Source organism: Macaca mulatta, chromosome 8, assembly GCF_049350105.2.
Source record: "Macaca mulatta isolate MMU2019108-1 chromosome 8, T2T-MMU8v2.0, whole genome shotgun sequence".
Lineage (NCBI taxonomy): Eukaryota > Metazoa > Chordata > Mammalia > Primates > Cercopithecidae > Macaca > Macaca mulatta.
The window spans coordinates 78867516-78892093 of NC_133413.1; the positions used below are offsets into that span (position 1 = coordinate 78867516).

The window sequence follows — 24578 nt, forward strand, 5'->3', positions numbered from 1 at the left end:
CAGGCTGGTCTTGTGATCCACCCACCTCGGCCTCCCAAAGTGCTGGGATTACAGGGGTGAGCCACTGTGCCCAGCCAGGTAACACCTATTTTTAAAGCATGACCAGCACTCACCAGGCAATGGAAGTGGAGAAGGATGGGTTCTCCATCCTTCAGCACAAAGGAATAATGTGAAAAGACAATGCAGAGATGTGCAGTAACTACGTAGCTGGAGTTCACAGGAAATCCTGTGCTCTTGCTGGGTGGTCAAGTGAGAGCGAAGCAGTGCTGAGAGGAGAGGGTAGTGACTGGACAGGATTGGAGAGTGGAAGGCTCTGGCTGCTGGGTGAAGGATTTGTGACTCTCTCCTGGAGGCCTTAGGAAGCCAATGATGGGTTTTCAGCTAAAGAATAACATGATTAGATATTTTTTTAAATATCAACAAAAAATAAGAATTACTATCATGGTCTGTAATGGGACAAGGCTGGAGGCAGGGAGACAGCAGGATTTTATAGTATTACAGCAAGATAAGATGAGGCCTAGCACTGAAGCATGGGCTCAGAGGTTAGAAGGGAAAGGCTAGATGTGAAAGGTATTAAATGGCAGTCAACAGGACTCGGTGATTGGTGAGAAATAGAGAATAGGGAAGAGGGAGAATGTTCAGTCACAGTTGTGCAAAGGAACAGAAGTGATAGAACAGAGAGAGATGAGAAGGGACTTACTAGGGGATTTGGTTCACTGCACTGTGGGGGCTGAAAAGTCCCAGGTAGGCTGTCTGCAAGCTGGAGAACCAGGGAAGCCAGTAGTGTAGTTCAGTGCAAGTCAGAAGGCCTGAGAACCAAGGAGGCCCACGCTGTGAAACTCCTGGTCCAACTACCGGTCGCACTTCTGGGTGCCCACTGGTGTGAGTCCTGGAGAACCAGGAGTTCTGATGTCTAAAGGAAGGAAAAGAGGGGCATCCCTGCTCCAGGAGAGAAAGCATAAAATTTACCCTTCCTCTTCCTTTTTGTTCCATGTGGGTCCACAGCCAACATCATGGTGCCCACTCACATTGAGGGTGACTCTTGCCCACTCAGTCCGTGGACCCATATGCCAGTCTCCTTCAGAAACACCCTCACAGACACCTCTGGGACAGCTCAATCATTCTAATCAGATGCCACACTACATGGTTTTGCCTCTCAGCAGAAGAAGGGGCTCAGTGCCTACTGTAGCATTGAAAAGAATCAGTGCTTTACCAGCTGTCTGGGTATCTGAATCCAGCCAAGTCGACACCCCGAGTCAGCCATCACACAGGAGCATCGATGACTCTGACTGACCAGCTTGGAAATAAATCAGGATAGGGGGCTTCTACAGAAAGAAAATATGCATTCATCTTTGAGGGAATTGTGGAGAGGGTATTGAATTAATCTGTTACACTGTTCCATGTTGAATTTTAGATGTCCTTTGATGGGTTCACATGTGACAAGGACAGGCATCAGGCGGTTATGGAAAAACAAATGTGGAGGTGATTAGTACAGAGAGAGAAAGGGGGATCATGGCAGAGAAGGCTTTCAGAGATATATTTGAGCTGGGTTTAAAACATTACGAAGAATTTTTAGGGGACACACTTTGGGTATTAGGAGCAGGTATTCCAGGAGCAGGCATGAAAGAATAATCAGCTGCCAACTATATAAGTTGAGAAAAGAAGAAAGATCCCCAGGCAGCACATATAGAGTATTAATATTCCCTGATGCCTCACATCCCCGTCCTCTGTGCTCCCTGATGAGGAGGTGCCTCAGGGTAAAACAGAAGGATCCACTCAAAGGTGTCAAATGCACAAAGTTCTGTTCAGTGTCTCAGATAAACAGGCCAAAGAGAAAACAATTATGGTCCAGTGTCAAAGACCTGGAGATATGGATTAAAAACCACATACTAGACACCTCTTTAAAGTATTTTTGTCGTCAGAGAACCTATGAGGAGTAAAGACAAAAGTCAAATTTGAGATCTAGAGAGCGAATGAGAATGCTGAGGAACTTCAGGTAGCTGGGATAGACACCCAATCTATTCAGTTAAATTCCACCTGCCCCACCCACCAAAATAGAAATGAAATAACTTGGTGAGTTAAATCCAGGCTGAAGAATCTAAAATGTGGAGCAGGATCCAAACCTGCTGGCTGCAGTATTTAAGGTCCTAACACACTGCTGTTTCATAGTCATATACATTCCTGGCATAGCAAATACCTCTCCAAGTGCCTAAATGCTCATTACCCAACCCCGGAAGGTCCCCAGTCACCTCTATGCTAACCTCCACAAGGAATCTGTGTCAAAGAAAAACATACCTTTAATGGGCTTGAATAGAAAGTAATGAGGGATGTGGAATGTTTTTGCTTGGCAGTTGATTTTTAAGCTTAGTTTAAAGATAAATGCTGAGAACTTTCAGAGAATGTATTGAAAGTGGTAATAGAAAGTCCCATTATCTTTAATGAGAATTTCATGGCTAATTCCCTGTGCAGCCCTGAAAATGCATCCCTTCAACTCCATTGCTTTTTTGCCTTAAGATAGATGGAGTGAGTGGAGTATTCGATCAAGTTCTGCATCTGCGGCCAGGATCAGATCTTACCCCAGCTGTTGCCCATCTCTGCTGCATTCTGTTCAGTTGTTTTCCACAGGGCTACTTTCTGCCTGCTTTCCTTCTGCTTTCTTTTCAGCTACTCAGAAACCCTTGTCTTCCAGCTCTCGGGCCATGAATCACAGAAACCCAGTATGGTCACAGGAAAATTTCACCAGGGCTGTCCTTTTGACAAGAGTCAAATGATCAATAATATTGAACGTATCAATAAATATTGGGAGGTCATTTCTATAAATTATACTAAAAATTTGCCTAAGTACTGGCTTTTGAATTGCAGTTGTTATCCTGTCATTCAAAGTTTTCTAAAAAAAGAGTATCAATATTTAATATTTTATATATATATATATATATATATATATATATATATATGGTGTGTGTGTGTGTGTGTGTGTGTGCAGGATAAGAGAACTTGTTGCTGAAACAAATAGTCTATTTGTCCTTTTTTTCCTCCACATAAAAGTATTTATGTGTTTCATTTAAAAGCTGCTTCTGTCCTACAGGAAAATAATAGCAAGTTGGGTTTTTCACATTCCCACTGACTTGTAGCAATTTTCTCAAGACTTTTGCTTGTCACCAAAGCCTTGCTCAGGGTGAATAAGGTGGGAAGATCAATAGGTCAGCTGCAGGCCTTTCCGTATGTATTCTGCAGAGACTCTGCCTATGTAGAACCATAGCAGCCACATGGGGATTGATCAGTATTTAACAGACTGCGTTAGTCCTCAGGTGTACAATTCTTCCTCCATGGAAGGTAATGAAAGGGATCAGGGAAACTATAACTGCACAACCCTAGAGAATTAGTTTCTTCAATCAGGTGCTTCATTCTAGTTGTCAATAGACTTTTCACAGTGGTGCTCTATAAAAGTAATTAGAAGCCAGAATAAATGCGATCATTACAGGAATGAACACACTTTACACAGAACAGTGCATTTTATATAGAAAAATGCAAATCTTTAGTCAAGAAGGAACACATTCTCCCTTCAATTTATTTTTACTACTTGATCACTTTACAATCGATATGCTTACTTAGCATGCTTCAAATCTAGTTTCTTTTTAATCATGAACTCATTTTAGTATGATGAAGTCTACATTCACAGTGAAGTAATTTGGACCGCCTGAATTGATCTCTACCAAAACAATGCATTTAAAATATAAATGCTGAGCCCAAGCTTGTGATTGTTGAATTATGGATGTTGGGAGCTGGAATTCTCTAAATATATTAATCTACGTGATTCGAATTTGGTACAGTAGAAAGGGCCCTAGATTTTGAATCCAAAAATGGGTTTTGAATCCTGTTGTTTACTCGCTGTGCAAGGGAGTGAGTGATTACATCACCTCGTCTCTCAGGGACTTATCAGTGAAATGGGAATAATGATTTCTTTCTCACAAAGATAACGAGGATTAAAAGAGCAGTGTATGTGAAAACAGCTAGTACAGGTTCTAGCATTCCTGACTACTCAGAATGTTCAGTCTAAATCTGTGTTTCTGATAGCGAATCCGTCTTCTCATTGCAGAGCTAGAAATATGAAGCACATCTGTTTTAAATGAGATTGTACCTACTAAAAATAGGATAACCCCTGTAAGAGCTATTAAAAATCACAGTAATGGGTCACCAGAGAATGATAGGGAGGAGTATGAAAAATACAAAAGTTATCTCTTCTGATCGGTAAGAAATAGAATACACATGTGTTGGGTCCTATTCGAGCTTGTTTTTAGAGCTACCCTTGAATTCAAGGATAGAGTTTTATTTCCTGGTATCAAAACCCAAGAGCATATGGCAGAAGACAGATGTTTAGGATTTAAAAAGAATTAGACATTTATTCATCTATTTGTTCATCTATTTATTTGTTGAGCAAGAAAAAAACTATGGAGCACTGCTATGTGTCAAGCACTTTGCTGCACCAGCCCGGGAGACCCCAGGATGCCTGCCCTCACTGCTCTTAGAGTCTAATGTCTTGCCAGTGGAGCCACATTGGGAAGCCAGACAGCCATACTACGTAGTGTCAGTTCTTTTTAATCATGAAAATGAAAACAGGAAAAGATAGTCCAAGGATTGGGTTTTAAGTGACCCGAAGGAGAGGATACATACTTTTCAAACTACAATGGAGAGGAAGAATGTATAACTTGTCATTTTGACAATTCTCTTGAATAGTCAAGGTTTCAAAAGTGTTCTTCTGACTTAGGAAAATACTGACAAATAAATGGAGAATTTTGAAGATATAATAATTAATAATATAGTTACTATAAGACTAATCAGTATGCTATTTTATATATATATATATATAGTATTACCATAATTCAAACAGAGTTGTTAACCAGCAGATGTGGTAGGAGCAATCGTTAAAATTCAGAGAAAGGGAAATGCAAGGCACTGATTCTGAAAGAAGAATCATATCCCATTTAGAAGCTGTAAGAGAATCTGTGATTTCTTTTTGCTAATGTTTATTGTCTCCATAATGCATTTATCACTTCCCAGAATATATTTAATAAGTGAACACTTCTCGAGCAAATACATGGCAAACACAGAGTATACATAAATAAATCTAGTCTTTTAGGGGAATGAATATAATATCATTGGCACACATTAGGAAATCATGTAATTTTTAAAATAAGTATGTATTGAATGCTTACTGCATCCTAGGAAGTATGCTAGGGTCTAGAAAAGCTACAGTCAATATAGATACCAGTCCAGCCTAGTGGTGGTGGTGGTGGTGGTAATAGTAATAAAAATTTTGAACATTTGTTGAGAATAAATGACATGCTATACTTCATACGAAGTATTAGACATGAATTATTTCATATAATCTTGAAAACAACACTGTGTTGTATATTATTATTAAATTCAGTTTACAGAGGAGGATACCAAGTTTGAGGAGCTTCAGTAACTTGCTCAAGGTCACATAGTTATTAGCAAAGCCAGGCTCCAACTCAGGAAATTATCTGTCTTGCCCATATTCTTAATCCCTACACCTTCCAGATGAGTGTGAGATAGTGGGGTAAGAGATATTGTGTGTGACTTCAACTAGGGCATATGAGATCAGACAAACATGGGAACTATGATAGTTGATGATTACAGAAAACTATACAATCATTTAAGTATGGAATAGAAGTGAGGAAAACCAGGGACCATATTGTGAAGATCTTGTATTTCATGTGAAGAAATGGGAAGCCATTCCTGTGTTTGTATTTATATCTGCATTTTAAAAAGGTCGCCTTCATTATGGAGGAAGACCAACGAGAAGAGGCCAGACAGGAAAGGTTAGAGTGAGGTTGCACCAGTCTAGGCAGGAGATGATATTAGTGCAGCTAGAGAGGAGACATTTGAGAGATAGTATAAAATATGAAATTAATAGGCATGAAATGTGCTGTAGTGGATACATTAACACACTGAACTGCACACATGCATTAATCTCTTGTGGTGGATGACTTTAATTTCATAACTTGGAGGTTTATAACATTTCTTACTCTAGACATGAAATAAGTCATAAATCACTAAACAAAGATTTTTGGAAAGCAATAATTTTAATCCTGACCACACCCACTCTGGCAAGGTTTTTTTGTTTGTTTGTTTGTTTGTTTTTTGAGACAGAGTCTTGCTCTGTTGAACAGGTTGGAGTGCAGTGGTGTGATCATGGCTCACTGCAAGCTCTGCCTCCCAGGTTCATGCCATTCTTCTGCCTCCCAAGTAGCTGGGACTACAGGCTCCCGCCACCACGCCTGACTAATTTTTTTTTTTTTTTTTGTATTTTTTAGTAGAGACGGGGTTTCACCATGTTAGCCAGGATGGTCTCAATCTCCTGACCTCGTGATCCACCCACCTTGGCCGAACACATCCTTTTTTATGGCTGCATAGTATTCCATGGTATATATGTGCCACGTTTTCTTAATCCTGTCTATCATCGATGGACATTCCAAGTCTTTGCTATTGTGAAAAGTGCTGCAATAAGCATTCATGTGCATGTGTCTTTACAGCAGCATGATTTATAATCCTTTGGGTATATGCCCAATAATGGGATGGCTGGGTCAAATGGTTTCTAGTTCTAGATCCTTGAGGAATCGCCACACTGTCTTCCACAATGGTTGAACTAGTTTATTGTCCCACCAACAGTGTAAAAGTGTTCCTATTTCTCCACATCCTCTCCAGCACCTGTTGTTTCCTGACTTTTTAATGATCACCATTCTAACTGCTGTGAGATGGTATCTCATTGTAGTTTTGATTTGCATTTCTCTGATGGCCAGTGTTTATGAGGATTTTTTCATGTGTCTGTTGTCTGCATAAATGTCTTCTTTTGAGAAGTGTCCATTCATATCCTTTGCCCACTTTTTGATCGGGTTGTTTGATTTTTTCTTGTAAATTTAAGTTCTTTGTAGATTCTGGATATTAGCCCTTTGTCAGATGAGCAGATTGTAAAAATGTTCTCCCATTCTGTAAGTTGCCTGTTCACTCTGATGGTAGTTTCTTTTGCTGTGCAGAAGCTCTTTAGTTTAATTAGATCCCATTTGTCAATTTTGGCATTTGTTGCCATTGTTTTTGGTGTTTTAGTCATGAAGTCCTTGACATGCCTATGGCCTGAATGGTATGGCCTTGGTTTTCTTCTAGAGTTTTTATGGTATTAGGTCTAACATTTAAGTCTTTAATCCACCTTGAATTAATTTTTGTATAAGGTGTAAGGAAGGGATCCAGTTTCAGCTTTCTACATATGGCTAGCCAGTTTTCCCAGCACCAGTTGTTAAATAGGGGATCCTTTCCCCATTTCATTTTTTTTGTCAGGTTTGTCAAAGATCATGGTTGTAGATGTATGGCATTATTTCCAAGGGCTCTGTTCTGTTCCATTGGTCTGTATCTCTGTTTTGGTACCAGTACCATGCTGTTTTGTTTACTGTAGCCTTGTAGTATAGTTTGAGGTCTGGTAGCATGATGCCTCCAGCTTTGTTCTTTTGGCTTGGGATTGTCTTGGCAATGCAGGCTCTTTTTTGGTTCCATATGAACTTTAAAGTAGTTTTTTCCAATTCTGTGAAGAAAGTCATAGGTAGCTTGATGGGGATGGCATTGAATCTATAAATTACCTTGGGCAGTATGGCCATTTTCACGATATTGATTCTTCCTATCCATGAGCATGGAATGTTCTTCCATTTGTTTGTGTCCTCTTTTATTTCATTGAACAGTGGTTTGTAGTTCTCCTTGAAGAGGTCCTTCACATCCCTTGTAAGTTGGTTTCCTAGGTATTTTATTCTCTTTGAAGCAATTGTGAATGGGAGTTCACTCATGATTTGGCTCTCTATTTGTCTATTGTTGGTGTTTAGGATTGCTTGTGATTTTTGCACATTGATTTTGTATCCTAGACTTCGCTGAAGTTGCTTATCAGCTTAAGGAGATTTTGGGTTTAGATGATGGGGTTTTCTAAATATACAATCATATCATCTGCAAACAGGGACAATTTGACTTCCTCTTTCCCTAATTTAATACCTTTATTTCTTTCTCTTGCCTGATTGCCCTGGCCAGAACTTCCACACTATGTTGAATAGGAGTGGTGAGAGAGGGCGTCCCTGTCTTGTGCCAGTTTTCAAAGGGAATGCTTCTAGTTTTTGCCCATTCAGTATGATATTAGCTGTAGGTTTCTCATAAATAGCTCTTATTATTTTGAGATACTTCCCATCAATACCTAGTTTATTGAGAGTTTTCAGCATGAAGGGCTGTTGAATTTTGTTGATGTTCTTTTCTGCATCTATTGAGATAATCGTGTGGTTTTTGTCTTTGCTTCTGTTTATATGCTGGATTACGTTTATTGATTTGCATATGTTGAACCAGCCTTGTATCCCAGGGATGAAGTCCACTTGATCATGTTGGATAAGCTTTCTGATGTGCTGCTGGATTCAGCTTGCCAGTATTTTATCGAGGATTTTTGTATCGATGTTCATCAGGGATATTGGTCTAAAATTCTCTTTTTTTGTTGTGTCTCTGCCAGGCTTTGGTATCAGGATGATATTGGCCTCATAAAATGAGTTAGGAAGGATTCCCTCTTTTTCTATTGATTGGAATAGATTCAGAAGTAATGGTACCAGCTCATCTTTGTACGTCTGATAGAATTCGGCTGTGAATCCATCTGGTCCTGGACTTTTTTTGTTTGGTAGGCTATTAATTACTGCCTCAATTTCAGAGCCTGTTATTGGTCTATTCAGGGATTCAACTTCTTCCTGGTTTAGTCTTGGGAGGGTGTATGTGTCCAGTAATTTATCCATTTCTTCTAGATTTTCTAGTTTATTTGTGTAGAGGTGTTTATAGTATTCTCTGATGTAGTTTGTATTTCTGTGGGATCAATGGTGATATCCCCTTTATCATTTTTTATTGTGTCTGTTTGATTCTTCTCTCTTTTCTTCTTTATTAGTCTTGCTAGTGATCTATCAATTTTGTTGATCTTTTCAAAAAACCAGCTTCCTGGATTCATTGATTTTCTGAAGGGTTTTTTTGTGTCTCTATGTCCTTCAGTTCTGCTCTGATCTTAGTTATTTCTTGCCTTCTGCTAGCTTTTGAATGTGTTTGCTCTCGCTTCTCTAGTTCTTTTAATTGTGTTGTTAGGGTGTCAATTTCTGATCTTTCCTGCTTTCTCTTGTGGGCATTTAGTGCTATAAATTTCCCTCTACACACTGCTTTAAATGTGTCCCAGAGATTCTGGTATGTTGTGCCTTTGTTCTCATTGGTTTCAAAGAACATCGTTATTTCTGCCTTCATTTCCTTATGTACCCAGTAGTCACTCAGGAACAGGTTGTTTAGTTTCCATGTAGTTGAGCAGTTTTGAGTGAGTTTCTTAATCCTGAGTTCTAGTTTGATTGCACTGTGGTCTGAAAGACAGTTTGTTATGATTTCTGTTCTTTTACATTTGCTGAGGAGTGCTTTACCTCCAACCATGTGGTCAATTTTGGAATAAGTGTGATGTGGTGCTCTGAAGAATGTATATCCTGTTGATTTGGGATGGAGAGTTCTGTAGATGTCTATTAGGTCCACTTGGTGCAGAGCTGAGTTCAATTCCTGGATATCCTTGTTAACTTTCTGTCTCATTGATCTGTCTAATGTTGACAGTGGGGCTATTAAAGTCTCCCATTATTATTGTGTGGGAGTCTCTCTTTGTAGGTCTCTAAGGATCTGCTTTATGAATCTGGGTACTCCTGTATTGGGTCCATATATATTTAGGATAGTTAGTTCTTCTTGTTGAATTAATTCTTTACCATTATGTAATGGCCTTCTTTGTCTCTTTTGATCTTTGTTGGTTTAAAGTATGTTTTATCAGAGACTAGGATTGCAACTCCTGCTTTTTTTTGTTTTCCATTTGCTTGGTAGATCTTCCTCCATCCTTTTATTTTGAGCCTATGTGTGTCTCTGCATGTGAGATGGGTCTCCTGAATATAGCCCACTGATGGGTCTTGACTCTTTATCCAATTTGCCAGTCTGTGTCTTTTAATTGAGCATTAAGCCCATTTACATTTAAGGTTAATATTGTTATGTGTGAATTTGATCCTATCATTATGATGTTAGCTGGTTATTTTGGTTGTTAGTTGATGCAGTTTCTTCCTAGCATTGATGGTCTTTACAGTTTGGGGTGTTTTTGCAGTGGCTGGTACTGGTTGTTCCTTTCTATGTTTAGTGCTTCCTTCAGGAGCTCTTGTAAGGCAGGCCCGGTGGTGACAAAATCTCTCAGCATTTGTTTATCTGTAAAGGATTTTATTTCTGCTTCACTTATGAAGCTTAGTTTGGCTGGATATGAAATTCTGGGTTGAAAATTCTTTTCTTTAAGAATGTTGAATATTGGCCCCCACTCTCTTCTGGCTTATAGAATTTCTGCTGAGAGATTCACTGTTAGTCTGATGTGCTTCCCTTTGTGGGTAACGTGACCTCTCTCTCTGGCTGCCCTTAACATTTTCTCCTTTATTTAAACTTTGGTGAATCTGACAATTATGTGTCTTGGAGTTGCTCTTCAAGAGGAGTATCTTTGTGGCATTCTCTGTATTTCCTGAATTTGAATATTGGCCTGCCTCACTAGGTTGGGAAAGTTCTCCTAGATAATATCCTGAAGAGTGTTTTCCAACTTGGTTCCATTCTCCCCATCACTTTCAGGTACACCAATCAGATGTAGATTTAGTCTTTTCATGTAGTCCCATATTTCTTGGGAGCTTTATTCATTTGTTTTTACTCTTTTTTCTCTAAACTTCTCTTCTCACTTTATTTCATTCATTTGATCTTCAATCACTGATACCCTTTCTTCCACTTGATCAAATTGGCTACTGAAGCTTGTGCATGTGTCACGTAGTTCTCATGCCATAGTTTTCAGCTCCATCAGGTCATTTAAGGACTTCTCTACACTGGTTATTTTAGTTAGCCATTGGTCTAATCTCTTTTCAAGGTTTTTAACTTCTTTGCAATGGGTTTGAACATCCTCCTTTAGCTTGGAGAAATTTGTTATTACTGATCGTCTGAAGCCTTCTTCTTTCAACCCGTCAAAGTCATTCTCCGTCTGGCTTTGTTCCATTGCTGGCGAGGAGCTGCGTTCCTTTGGAGGAGAAGAGGCGCTCTGATTTTTAGAATGTTCAGCTTCTCTGCTCTGGTTTCTCCCCATCTTTGTGGTTTTATCTACCTTTCATCTTTGATGATGGCGACGGTACTGATGGGGTTTTGCTGTGGATGTCCTTTCTGCTTGTTAGTTTTCCTTCTAACAGTCAGGACCCTCAACTGCAGGTCTGCTGGAGGTCCACTCCAGATGCTGTTTGCCTGGATATTTCCAGTGGAAGCTGCAGAATGGCAGATGTTGCTGCCTGATCCTTCCTCTGAGAGCTTTGTCTCAGAGGGGCACTCGGCCGTATGCAGTGTCAGTCACCCCTACACTGAGGTGTCTCCCAGTTAGGTCACTTGGGGGTCCGGGACCCACTTGAGGAGGCAGTCTGTTGTCAGATCTCAAACCCCGTGCTGGGAGAATGACTACTTTCTTCAAAGCTGTCAGACAGGGACATTTAAGTCTGCAGAAGTTTCAGCTGGCTTTTGTTCAGCTATGCCCTGCCCCCAGAGGTGGAGTCTACAAAGGTAGGCAGGCCCCTGGAGCTGCAGTTGGAGCTTCCCAGCCACTTTGTTTACCTACTCAAGCCTCAGCAATGGCAGACACCCCTCCCCCAGCCTCACTGCCACCTTGCAGTTCAATCTCATACTGCTGTGCTAGCAGTGAGCAAGGCTCTGTGGGTGTGGGACCCTCCCAGCCAGGCACTGGATATAATCTCTTGTTGTGCCGTTTGCTAAGGTTGTTGGAAAAGCACTGTATTAGGGTGGGAGTGTCCCAATTTTCCAGGTACTGTCTGTCATGGCTTCCCTTTGCTAGGAAAGGGAATTCTCGGACCCCTTATGCTTCCCTGGTGAGGCAATGCCCTGCCCTGCTCTGTGGGCTGCATCCACTGTCTGACAGGCCCCTGTGAGATGAACCCAGTACCTCAGTTGGAAATGCAGAGAAATCACCCGTCTTCTGGGTTGCTTACGGTGGGAGCTGCAGAATGGAGCTGTTCCTATTTGGCCATCTTGGAACCTCGATTTCAGTGTATTTTTCTTTCAGGGATAGTTTCCGGTGGTATCTTCGTAGGTAACATTATCAAGAACAATAGAAGTTTTCAAATTAATGTTTAATCCCACCTTCAATTTTAAAAATGTGGGGAAATAAAAAGTATCCCCTACTAAAGGTTACATTTCCTATTCGTAATTACTTTAAAAACGTGTTTTACTGCAACATCTACATAACATCGATTTATGGCAAATTGTTGTGACTACAAATTCAGAGATCATCACCCTAGATTTTCATGTGTTTTATTTAATGCGTTAGGGTCTGAGTAACCCTCCTCCACTAGTAATAAAAACATTTGGGGTTGCCCTCAGGAAATAGCAATATAACGATTAGCTACCAAGCAAAATATCAGCGTTCTGACAGTGAGCATGCTGAGAGCTGGCAAATAAATCCACAGTAGGAAAACAGAGCTCAGAACCATAAACCTCAAATAGTTCTTGTTTCCCATGTCATTTCATTGTGAGTTACAGTGTGGCCCAAAAGGGGTGTTAAAGCTCCCCACATGTTCAGTAAAATGCATTTCAGCCCTTGAGAGATTGGCTTCCTTGCTCAGTACAGTTTGAATCAATATTAAATGAGGCAGTAGGCTTCTGGAGATTTTGAAATATAGAACTGATTTTAGAATAAAACAGTTGTTTTTGTCTGTAATCGTGGTAAATGACCAAATGTAGGAGGCCTGTAGGTTTTGAGAGACTCTTCTATCTAATTTATTATAGAAATGTTTGTTGTTGTTGTTGTTTTTAATACTTTTATTTTATTTTTATTTTTTTGTTGTTGTTTTTTTTTTGAGACGGTGTCTCCCTCTGTCGCCCAGGCTGGAGTGCAGTGGCCGGATCTCGGCTCACTGCAAGCTCCGCCTCCCGGGTTTACACCATTCTCCTGCCTCAGCCTCCCAAGTAGCTGGGACTACAGGCGCCGCCACCTCGCCCGGCTAGTTTTTTTTTTTTGTAGTTTTTGGTAGAGATGGGGTTTCACTGTGTTAGCCAGGATGGTCTCGATCTCCTGACCTCGTGATCCGCCCGTCTTGGCCTCCCAAAGTGCTGGGATTAGAGGCTTGAGCCATCGCGCCCGGCCTATTATAGAAATGTTGTGAGTCATCTTAAAAGGGAGGGTTAACATGTAAACAATATCCACTTTAAGTAAGAACTGATATCTTCAAAAGCGAACTAAATATAGTATAATGAACCTAATTTAGAAATGATTGAAATACAATATTTTGCATGTAAGCCAATTTAGAAAACTAAGCTTTGTCTCTCCAGTGAGACTTAGTTGAGGAGGGGACGGGAGACACTTCTCTGGCATCTAGAAATGGGGTTGGGAAACAGGATATTAGTTCACATGCTTTTCCTGACCTTCCTTTAGTTCTGCAGTTTGCTATATAAAATAAACTCAAGATCTGGTGTCTAAGATCAACTGGGACAAAACCTGAAAAAAAAAAATCACCAAGAATTTTATCAGCAAATGCCCAAATTATAGTCTGGTAGACTTTACTTTAACTGAACTTGGTTTTTAAAAGAAATATTGGCACACATTTGTCTTTAGCTTCATGTAATTATTGTAATCTTATAACATCATAATTTACTCCAGGGTTATTTTAGTGAGCACCTCTTTAGGATAAAAAGGACTATAAAAATATAAAGTAGAAACCTTTTAAATAGTGGAAATATGATGAGATTTGAGAAACTGTGATTTACTTGTGTTCCTTAAGTTTTTCCAAATAATGTACTCCCATAAAGAGGAGGCTTCTCTACACAGACTTACCATGGGCAGGGATCACACTCATCACTTCAGGTCTTTCTTGCTGTACTTTATGAGGTCAGTACCCCTGCTTTCCTCAGTTCACAGGGGAGATGCAGGCTGAGAGTAGAAGTAACCTGGGTACAGCTCCATAAGACTGTCTTCAAACCCTTCTGTTGTCAGCTGCCATTTTGCATTCGGAAAGAGGTTCCAAGATAATTTGAAAGTAGTGAAAGACAGAGAATAAATGGACATGGGATTGGGGGAGGGGTTTGTACAATGGTACTAAGAAGCTGACTGAAAGCGGAAAGCAGTTGTGGGTTGTGGGCAGTAAGTAGGATACTGGGATAATGAGGTGGAAAGTGGGAGAGGATGAAGAGTTTGCCTTTGAAAATGTTGTCACTGGAAAGCAACTGAAGATGCTTTGAATACAGTGTTGATAAACTGTTATGGTTGGGTACTTAGTAAATTAGTTTGGTAATTTACTTAAATTGTTCTTTGATATCATGTAAATATAGAAATGTTTTCATGTCAACCAAAGAAGTAACCAAACCCACTAACTCCTAAACTCTGATGCCCAAGGCTCTGTATGTTTGAGCCGAGGCTGTTTCCCCAACCTCATCTCCTTCTCCCTGTGTGCACCAGCATATTGAGCTCCACACTTGTTCATGAGCAGACTGAACTGGCGTTAACCTCAGGGCCTTTGTACTTACTCTCCTTGAAATGGTCTTCCCCAAAACAATACCTCCCTCTGCCATTACACCCTTCACTAGTACCATTCCACTTTCTAATCTGCCACAAAATTTATTTTTTCTGGGTAAATCATTCCCACCTGATATTATACATTTGCTTCTTTATTTTCTTTGTCCTCTCACTGAAATTTGATCATCAAAAGAGATGGGATTTGGCTTTGTTCACTGTTGCATCTCCTACACACTGGAGTAATGGAGATTTGGGGGTCTGAAGTTAAGTAAAATAAAGTCAGAAAGAATTTAGAAAATTACAAAACAAAATAGGAATGAAAGGTAATATTCAGAATATAAGAAAAAATAAATTGCTATGTATTTTTAAATTGTTGTCAAATGCAAAAAAAAAAAAAAAAGACAAGAAAAGAAAACGTCTCTAAGTTTCTTTAGCCTATGAACCATAAATCTGAAAGAATATGCCACAGAGTAGTTTCTGGCTGTATAGTTTCAACCCTTTTGTCCTCCAGAACATACACATTTCCCATCCTGGGGGCCTCAGGATATGGGTGTATTACATCATGACCTCTGGTCCTGCACCTCTTTTCCAGCATTGGGTGATTGTGTGCAATGGGCAGTAGGAATACTCTAGATGCCATTTCTACACAGAATACTACAATAACCCAGCCATCAATGAAAGTAATTATTGTCCAATAAATAGGTCCCAGCAAATCTAGCCTGAATGCATCCCAACTCAACTTTCTTTTTTTTTGAGACGGAGTCTGGCTCTGCCACCCAGGCTGGAGTGTAGTGGCCGGTTCTCAGCTCACTGCAAGCTCCGCCTCCCGGGTTTACGCCATTCTCCTGCCTCAGCCTCCCGAGTAGCTGGGACTACAGGCGCCCGCCACCTCGCCTGGCTAGTTTTTTTGTATTTTTTAGTAGAGACGGGGTTTCACCATGTTAGCCAGGATGGTCTCGATCGCCTGACCTCGTGATCCGCCCATCTCGGCCTCCCAAAGTGCCCAACTCAACTTTCTTCAGCTCGGTTTCAAAAGTAACCACAGCCAATTGGACACTACCCAACATTACAGAAGGAAGCTGGGGTGTAAAGAAGACAGCAGCTATGTCATTTGCAGTTAAAACATTTTGCTTCTGCACATTTGTAAAGGTATGTGACTATGTGAACACAGTGCTGACGCCCCTCGCAGAACCTGGAAAGGGATTCGTACAAGTAAGGGGCCTTGAAACCCAAGCTTTTGTAGCTCCACAGTAAATCCACTCCTGCCAGCAACTTTTGGTATTTGTAGGTACAAAGTAGACAGTCAAAAAATGTTTGGCAAACTAATAAATGAAAGAAAGAATCATCCAATAAAATACATTTTAATACGTCTTCCTTAGCATTGCTGAATCAAAGTGTCCTTCAAATTAAATGGAACCCATTAACTGTAGGTTACATTTATCATATTAAAACTGTGCTCAGTAACTGAGTGGTTTGGGATCTGTTCTCAGTTCAAAATATGTCAAGGAGATTTATTAATTATAAGCACAGATATATTGACCTTTTCCTTTTTCTTCCTATGGGGAAATTAAACATTTCTAGGTAACTTTGCTACCCTATCAAGTGTGCTTCCTCACATGTATACTCTAAGCAGAGCAATTACTTGGAATGTCTTTTTACTAAAATTATGGACAAACTTTTTTCAGTGCCTATGTTACAATTGCCTTTTTATGAAGGACAAATACTACTCTGTGGCATTTATTTCATTATTTTGTGGCTTCTAGGGAAAGAATTGTGTGAATATTTTTTAAGTGATGTTGTAGTAGAAGGAGCTGAAAAATTGAAGACCTATATTTTCCAGGTGGGGTAAAAATATAGATTTATTCAAATTTTAGTTTAATTGTAAAACAGAGTTCATGTTAGAAAGAAGATTGGGGCATCAGGTAAGAAACTCCGTATTGGGCTGGGCCTGGTGGCTCACATCTGTAATTCCAGTACTTTGGGAGGCTGAAGCAGGTGAACCACTTGAGACAAGGAGTTCGAGACAAATCTGGGCAAAACAGTGAAAACCCATCTCCACAAAAAATACAAAAGTTGACTGGATGTGGTGGTATATTCCTGTAGTCCCAGCTACTTGGAAGGCTGAGGAGGGAGGATCACCCGAGCCCAGGAAGTTGAAACTGCAGTGAGCTGAGATGACGCCACTGCATTCCAGCCTGGGCAACAGAGTGAGGCCCTGTCTCCAAAAAAAGAGAAACCTCGTATTGAATGAGGGTTCCTGGCCTTTAATATGCTCCTTTATTTCTCTTGCCCAGGGCTAGCATATCAGTCTCTCTGGTCATTAGAAAGTGCCTATAAAATCAAATGAGCTCTTGTAAACCTGCCTCTGAGTATATATTTATGTACCACTGAAAAATGGTGTGCCATCTTCTGGACATGGAGTCCATCAGAGAATGCCAACATCGGAGTGTTTCTTGCAGATGCTGATTTTTTCCACTTGACATTCAAATTGAGACAGTTGGGAGAAGATGAAAAGCTACTGGGCAAATAATGGTATACTGACAGAAGAGTGGCGGCCTTCCTGAGGGGCTTTCTTCCGCATGCTTAGTTTAGGAAAATGGAATTCTGTGATGCTGTGAGTGGAAATACAAGGACCCATCAACCATGATTCAAATTACAGGCACTATTTCCCACCTTTATGTGACTGCCTCTTTTAAACACTTTTTACTTTTTTAACATTTCAAATTAATTTTGGGGCCTAATTGGAAGATACATAATGGTTAGCACGAAAAGACAAATAAAGGTGCAACCATCTGTTTTTGAAATGCTGGGGAGAGAGAATATACATATCCATTTGGAGGCAGACTTTTCTCTTAGGTGATATGTGATTGATTGTAAGTCATACTTTGAGGTGTCCTTTCAGAGAGCATGTTCCTGGGCACATTCACTTCCTGATTGCAGTAAAATCTTTTAAAATCTCTGGCGGGTAATTTGCTGCTGTACTGCTGCTTACTACAACTTGAGGTAGGGAGAAAGAAATCAGTTTAAAAGGATTAAGAAGATGAATAATAATCGTTGACTGTCTATTAAAAACCCTTCACAGTGTGTAGGTCTTGTTTATAAGTGAGTACATGAGAAATAGAGCAAGCTGTACTTTATCAGTAAAGCACAGACATATTTTTTTCCACCCCTTGGCTTCATTCAGCTGGTGTAATGAGCATTATTGATTAAAATGTTAGGATCAATAAACATTTAAAATTGGAGTGGAGGAGACCTTAAGGAGGAGAAAAAGGTTACGCTCTGTTGAGTAAACTGGCAATTAAATGCTTTGTAGAAAACTAATTTTTTTTTTCTTTTTTTTGAGATGGAGTCTCGCTCTGTCGCCCAGGCTGGAGTGCAGTGGCACCATCTCAGCTCACTGCAAGCTTTGCCTCCCGGGTTCACGCCATTCTCCTGCCTTAGCCTCCTGAGTAGCGGGGACTACAGGCACCCACCACCACGCCCAGCTAATTTTTTGTATTTTTAGTAGACACGGGGTTTCACCATGTTAGCCATGATGATCTCAATCTTCTGACCTCGTGATCCACCTGCCTCAGCCTTCCAAAGTGCTGTGATTACAGGCATGAGCCACTGTGCCCGGCGGAAAACTGATTTTTTAAACATGAACTGTTAGTTATACTGCTTGGCCTTCATTGGCATAGACTGTTCTGCAGCTCACGTGTACATGTAAAACAATATGCATTGTTATCAGACTCACACACTGAAAGTTTGTGAACATCATGTACAACTAGAACTTAATAATGAAACTTTAGCCCACCTGGACATGTGTTAATAATAATGAATTCTCTGCAATGATAATGAGAAAGCTGCCTCTTGAGTCGTTTAACAGCCAATGGAACTTACGTATTTCTCCTTAGAATGCAGTTATGTGTAATCACACAGTTGCACTTTGTGAGGTTCTGATATTACAACAGTAATGTTTTAAATCTCTGTCTCCTCTTTTTCTTAATTATCAGTGTCAAAACCTACCAAATACATTGGACTTCTGTGTTAGAGCCTCATAACCAAGAACTTCCGTGTTACAGCCTCATAACCAATGAGTTAGGTATTTCTCCCATAGAAACAATTGCACTGTAGAACTTACTTTTATTTGCAGGGAAAAATACTAGACAGATCTAGGAGAATACACAAATAAAACAACAAACTACAGGGAGGTAAATGCAAAAATAAGGAAAAGGCTAATTAAAATATGAATATGTTAAAAAAAAAACAAGTAAAACAAAATCCATTAATACAATTTTAGGAGAAGCATCTAAAATTGACAGTTTTTATGAAATGCATGCAAAAGATACTTTTAAAAGAACAATTCAGAGACCAGCACCTGAAAATGTTAACAAATATACATAGACTTTAAGGGGTACTGTTGAGATCAATGTGGAAGAACATAAAAGAATGCCTTAAAGAGAAGGAAAAGAACAGCCAGGCACAGTGGTTCACGCCTGTAATCCCAGCACTTTGGGAGTCCATCCTGGCCAACATGGTGAAACCCCGTATCTACCAAAAACACAAAATTAGCTGGGTGTGGTGGCACGCACCTGTAATCCCAGCTAGTTGGGAGACTGAGGCAGGAGAATCGCTGGAACCTCGGAGGCAGAGGTTGCAGTGAGCTGAGAGTGCGCCACTGCACTCCAGCCTGGCGACAGAGCAAGACTCCGTCTCAAAAAAAAAAAAAAAAAAAAAAGAGAGAGAAAGAAAAGAACAAAGGCTCACCAGTCACTAAATGCTGGTTAGAATACTTCTCTCAGGGCTACTCTGGGTATCACATTTCTATATAACTAGTTACGAGTTCCTTTTGGAACTTTTACAAATGCGCTTTTAGATTGGGTCCAATAAACACATTTAAAAAAATCAATTCTGACCTCAATAAATAGTAATTTTGCTGTTTATTCTTCTATAATATTTGTACATGAATCACTATAAATCTATTAATTATCAATATCTAGAAGTTAATGATAAATATTCTTTAGTCATTTCTTCTAAATTACATGAAATATCATTAAAGAATAATACTCAGTAATAAAACTTGTTCTAATTCTGGTTATTTAATTTTCTGTAGATAAGTGCTCTTATAAACATAGTTCATCATGGGTTTGTTTTAAATTTAAATACTTAATTTCTGACCCCAGTAGTGTACCTTTATAATCTATTTTTAAACTGGTGTTCTATGTAGAAAAATCAGCGGTTCGTTGTCTAGCCACTTTTATTTTGGCTGGTGCCTTCTGATTTTGCAATTAGTAATCCACATCATCTCAAAGGGTGTATCAGGAAGCATGGGGTCTGACTTGCCCTTGCCTTGACCCCCAGGTGCACCCTGAGCGTGACGCTGGAGCAAGCCATCATTTTGGCCAGAAGCCACGGATTGCCACCTCGCTACATCATGCAGGCTACAGATGTGATGCGGAAGCAGGTAGGTCTCATGGAGACTTGAGAAGAGTTGTTTTGTAGGCCCTGGACTTGAAGATTCCTTTGTTCATTTATCAGGGGTCTGACAGGTGCCTGGATGTGATGTACAGTTTACTAGGCTCAAAGGTAACTCATGAATGAGAAATGCTCCCAGGGAGAAGATGCTGCAGGCACCAGTCTGAGGTTCTGCAAGAATCTTAGAGAACTCTGGAAAAAGGGATGTCTATGCAGTAATCTGCAGGCAGAAAGGGACTTGACTAAGTGGAATAAAGTAGCAGTGAATTTGGCGTTTATGTAAGGAACAAGTAAAGGCACATATGGCATTTTTTGGCAATTGTTAGTGGTAAAGCTTGAGGTGGAGAGGGATAGGGGCAAGGAAGAAGAGGAAAGAATTGAGGGTCCTGCTGGCTCCTGGTGATGCCAAGGGACTTTCATGCCATACTCAGCGTGTACATTAATCCAAGGATAAAGCACTTACCTCAAATTTTCCTTTAGGGGATAAATAGCAGTCTTTGGACTGTCTTCAGGTCACTGGAGTACTTACAGGCGAGAATATACTCTCTTATAAATAGAATGAACTTTATTCTATACAGTAGCCCAATAGTATTCTAAGTGTGGTGGTTTAGTTTTTAACTCTTAAAGTTATTTTTAAAAATGCACTAAGCTCCAATTTACTAATTATGAAAATGTGCTTAATCTAGCAGAAAAGATACTTAACCTACAGAAAGACAAATCAAAAGACACAAATTTTATATGTTATTCTACCACCTTTTCTTTGGGCAACCACAATAAATTGATTTAACAAATTTCTCTACTTGCTGACTTGGTTTGAGTTGCCCAGTGACAGTGAGTGATTTAGTTTTTAAGATATGCTTTGTAATTATGACTACTTTGTTTATTGGAAACTTAGTGTCTAACTCTCAGGCAAACATATAAATCCCTTTGGGCTTGCTCCCAAGACTGTATTGCAGAATGCCAACAAAGCCCATGAAAAAATCAACTGAAGAGGCCAACATCAAGCTGGTGTCTTCAATGCAGAGATCAGGCACAGGGAGAACATATTGGTACTTCTGGTTAGGGCTCAGGAGCTGAAGATTGAAAACCAAGATCTTAGAAGGTCTAAGAGAGATTTGTTAGGTAAAGGTTAGAACTAAGAAGCATGTGACGTACTGTGGGCCAGCTGGAAAGGATAAACACAGATGTGATTTGCCAGAAGATTTAGGAAGGACTTTTTGGACATATATACAAATTATGTTTCAAAAAGTAGATCCAGGTAAACTTATGATTATTCATATCACAGTTGAGATTTAAGTTGCTAAGAAATACAGAAAGAAATTAATCAACTTTCTGTTTGATCATATTGCTTATTAGAGTAGGTTTGTGGGAAGACTTGGGAAGGGCCATCTCAAAATTATAGCTTATGACAAGCAAAAGAAACTGGAATTTATTTTTTTTAAGAATATTCCACTAAGGAGGTAGTTATGAGTTGGTGACATATCCATTTCTACCTTATAGATTTGAATAGTCATAATCATATCGAATACTTTAACTTTTTAAAACTAAAAATGGAAATAGAGAAAATAGAGATAAAGTAATATTGATATTATGTAGGCCCCAATGACTCACTTAACTGGTGTAAAGCTCTTTAAAATACAACGTAAATTATATTTATATAGTATTATTATATTGTTGTATATAAGTATAGTATAATTTTAAAAGTCATGGGATTCCTTATAAAATTCCTGTTGATATATAAACCTCACTATTTTGTCAGTATATATCACTTGTTCTTCCCCCAAATTTTTTAAAAAACTGAATACATTTGGAATAGGTAGCTTTCTTCCTTTGTTATTTGTTCCTCTGCCCCAAGTTGTGACGTCCCAATGGCTACGAGAGGCAAAGAAATAAGGTTTAACTTCTTTGTGAAAGATCATAGAGCCTGGGACCCTCTTTTAAGGAAACTGGGCACACTGGTGACCCCAGAGATTTCTTCAAAAGTCCTCCTGTCACCGATTCTCCTTCCAGTGTTCAGCAGTAGCAGACAGTGAGAGGCTGAGGTCCAATCCACAAGCCAACTCTTACCTACTTATGGTTTGAGCAGTTAGAATGCAAGTCTGAATGAAAGGTCTAGCTTGGATTTTCTCTCCTTTTTACCTTTCAACCTCAGGGAGAGTTACTTAACCATTTAGACTCAGCTGTTTAGAGACCAAGTGGTTAGATACTTGTCATCTTCAGTATATATTGAAGTAGTTGCATTATTGCATTATCAGATTTGTATGATGATATATTAAAGAATAATATTTAGTGTCTATTACAGTTTTACAATATATAAATGAATAATATAATGAAAAAATTAAGATTTTTTAGTTTTTTTGAGAATAAGAAGCTTTTTGGCATGATTTCTTGTTCTTATTTACAATTTCAGTATTGTTTTCCTCTACAGATTTTGGGTATATACTTTTCATAGAGTTGTTATTTTAACTCACTGCTTGAGTTTGAAGGAAAGATAAAAGATAGAAGAGAAGGGTACTATGTCTTTCACAATGTTTTGCTAATGATTATAACAACCTTAGGCATCACTTTATGTAACCAGCTGATTTGATTAATAAAAGGCTTGCAGTAGAAACTGTCATTTACATTATAAATTTAAATTTTTCTATGCCATAAATTATATATTTCTAGGCTCTTTGATGGCAGCCTAGAACAAATGTCTTCTTTTCTTTTCTTTTTTTTTTTTTTTTGAGACAGAGTCTCGCTCTGTCACCCAGGCTGGAGTGCGGTGGCTGGATCTCAGCTCACTGCAAGCTCCGCCTCCTGGGTTCACACCGTTCTCCTGCCTCAGCCTCCTGAGTAGCTGGGACTACAGGCGTCCGCCACCTCGCCTGGCTAGCTTTTTGTATTTTTTAGTAGAGACAGGGTTTCACCGTGTTTGCCAGGATGGTCTCGATCTCCTGACCTCATGATCTGCCCATCTTGGCCTCCCAAAGTGCTGGGATTACAGGCATGAGCCACCGCGCCTGGGCACAAATGTCTTCTTAACCTTTTTAATAAAAACTGGGATTCCAAAGTATCCTGCATCACGCTGGGCACTAAGCATCACACTGGGCACTAAGAACAAAGACATGAGGTCGATGTGGTCCTTGCCTAATCTCACGGTGGACACATGCATGGGAAAATCACCATGTCACGGGCACAGGCAAGCAAGTCTCTGTAGGGTAACTAACCTCAGCATATCAAGACTCAGAACAGGAAGCAAATGAGTAGACTGAGCCCCTCCCTGGCTGGGATAAGTCTTACTCATTTTTGTATCACAGTTTCCCAGAATAGTACCTAGCACAAAGTAAATGCCAAAAGATGTTTGTTCAATGATTTCATTCTAACTAGGATAGCTGGAGAAGGGCTTCATGCAGAACATGAATTTATGATAGGGACTAAGAGCACAGAGTAAGTTTTTGTTTAGTTTTAGATTTAAGGGATACATGTGCAGGTTTGTTACATGGTTACGTTGCATAATGCTGGGATTTGGACTTCTATTGAACCCATCACCCCAACAGTAAACATTATACCCAATGAGTAATTTTTTAATCCTGTCCCCCTTCCTTTCTCTCCCCATTTGGAGTCCGCAGTGTCTGTCGTTTCCATCTTTACGTCTATGTATACTCATTGTATCGTCCCCGCTTAAAAGAGAGAACATGCAGTATTTGATTTTCTATTTAAGTGTTAATTCACTTAGGATAATGGCCTCCAGCTGCATTCAGCCTGCTACAAATAACATGATTTTATCCTTTTCATAGCATATAGTATTCCATGGTGTATATGTACCACGTTTTTTATCCAGCCCACTGTTGATGGGCACTTAGGTTGGTTCCATGACTTTGCTATTGTGAATAAAAGAGAACAGACTCGTGAGCCAAGCAGCCACAATTTGAATTCCAACTCCAGTGTTGACTATCTGGGTGATTCAGGGGAATATTCTTAGCCTCTTTGGTACTTAGTTTCATCAGTATTAAAACAAGGATAGTAATAGTACTTGTTTCATAGTGTTGTTGTGAGGATTAAATAAGTAAATATACTTAATGCACTTAAAACAGTGCCTGATATGGTGAGTGACCAATCAGTTATTAACTAAGATGATATTTGATTTGGAACTTGGGAGATAAATATGATGCCGACAGGACAGGAAGGGGGCAGGAAGAGTGTTTAAGTAGAGGGAGCAATATAAGCCAGAGTGTAAAAACGCAAGTAGCTGGAATGTTGAGTGTATGAACAATATAGATGAATTTAAAGTGAAATGTGCCAACTGATGTCTTCACCATGACAAGCATCAGTTTTATTTGAAACCTTTTAAGAAAGCAAACATTTTTCTTAATGGAACTACTTAATGGAAATACTATAAGGCTATAGACAAAAAGCATTGTACACAAATACTGCACACTAGTTAGTAAATCTGTTTTTCACAGGGTATGATTTAGGAATTCTGATTTATGTGTTACTAAGAATGAACAAATAAGTTATTGTAAAT

The 24578-nt window shown here is 39.5% G+C and overlaps 1 protein-coding gene across 1 annotated transcript in view; it reads left to right on the forward strand.

Annotated features, from left to right (window-relative positions):
- Positions 1 to 24578, forward strand: part of PREX2 (phosphatidylinositol-3,4,5-trisphosphate dependent Rac exchange factor 2) — a 282460-nt gene that overhangs the window by 242809 nt on the left and 15073 nt on the right. The window contains exon 38 of the mRNA XM_028852724.2: positions 19958 to 20060. Coding sequence (XP_028708557.1) covers positions 19958 to 20060 — 103 coding nt within the window. The remainder of the gene's footprint in view (positions 1 to 19957; positions 20061 to 24578) is intronic.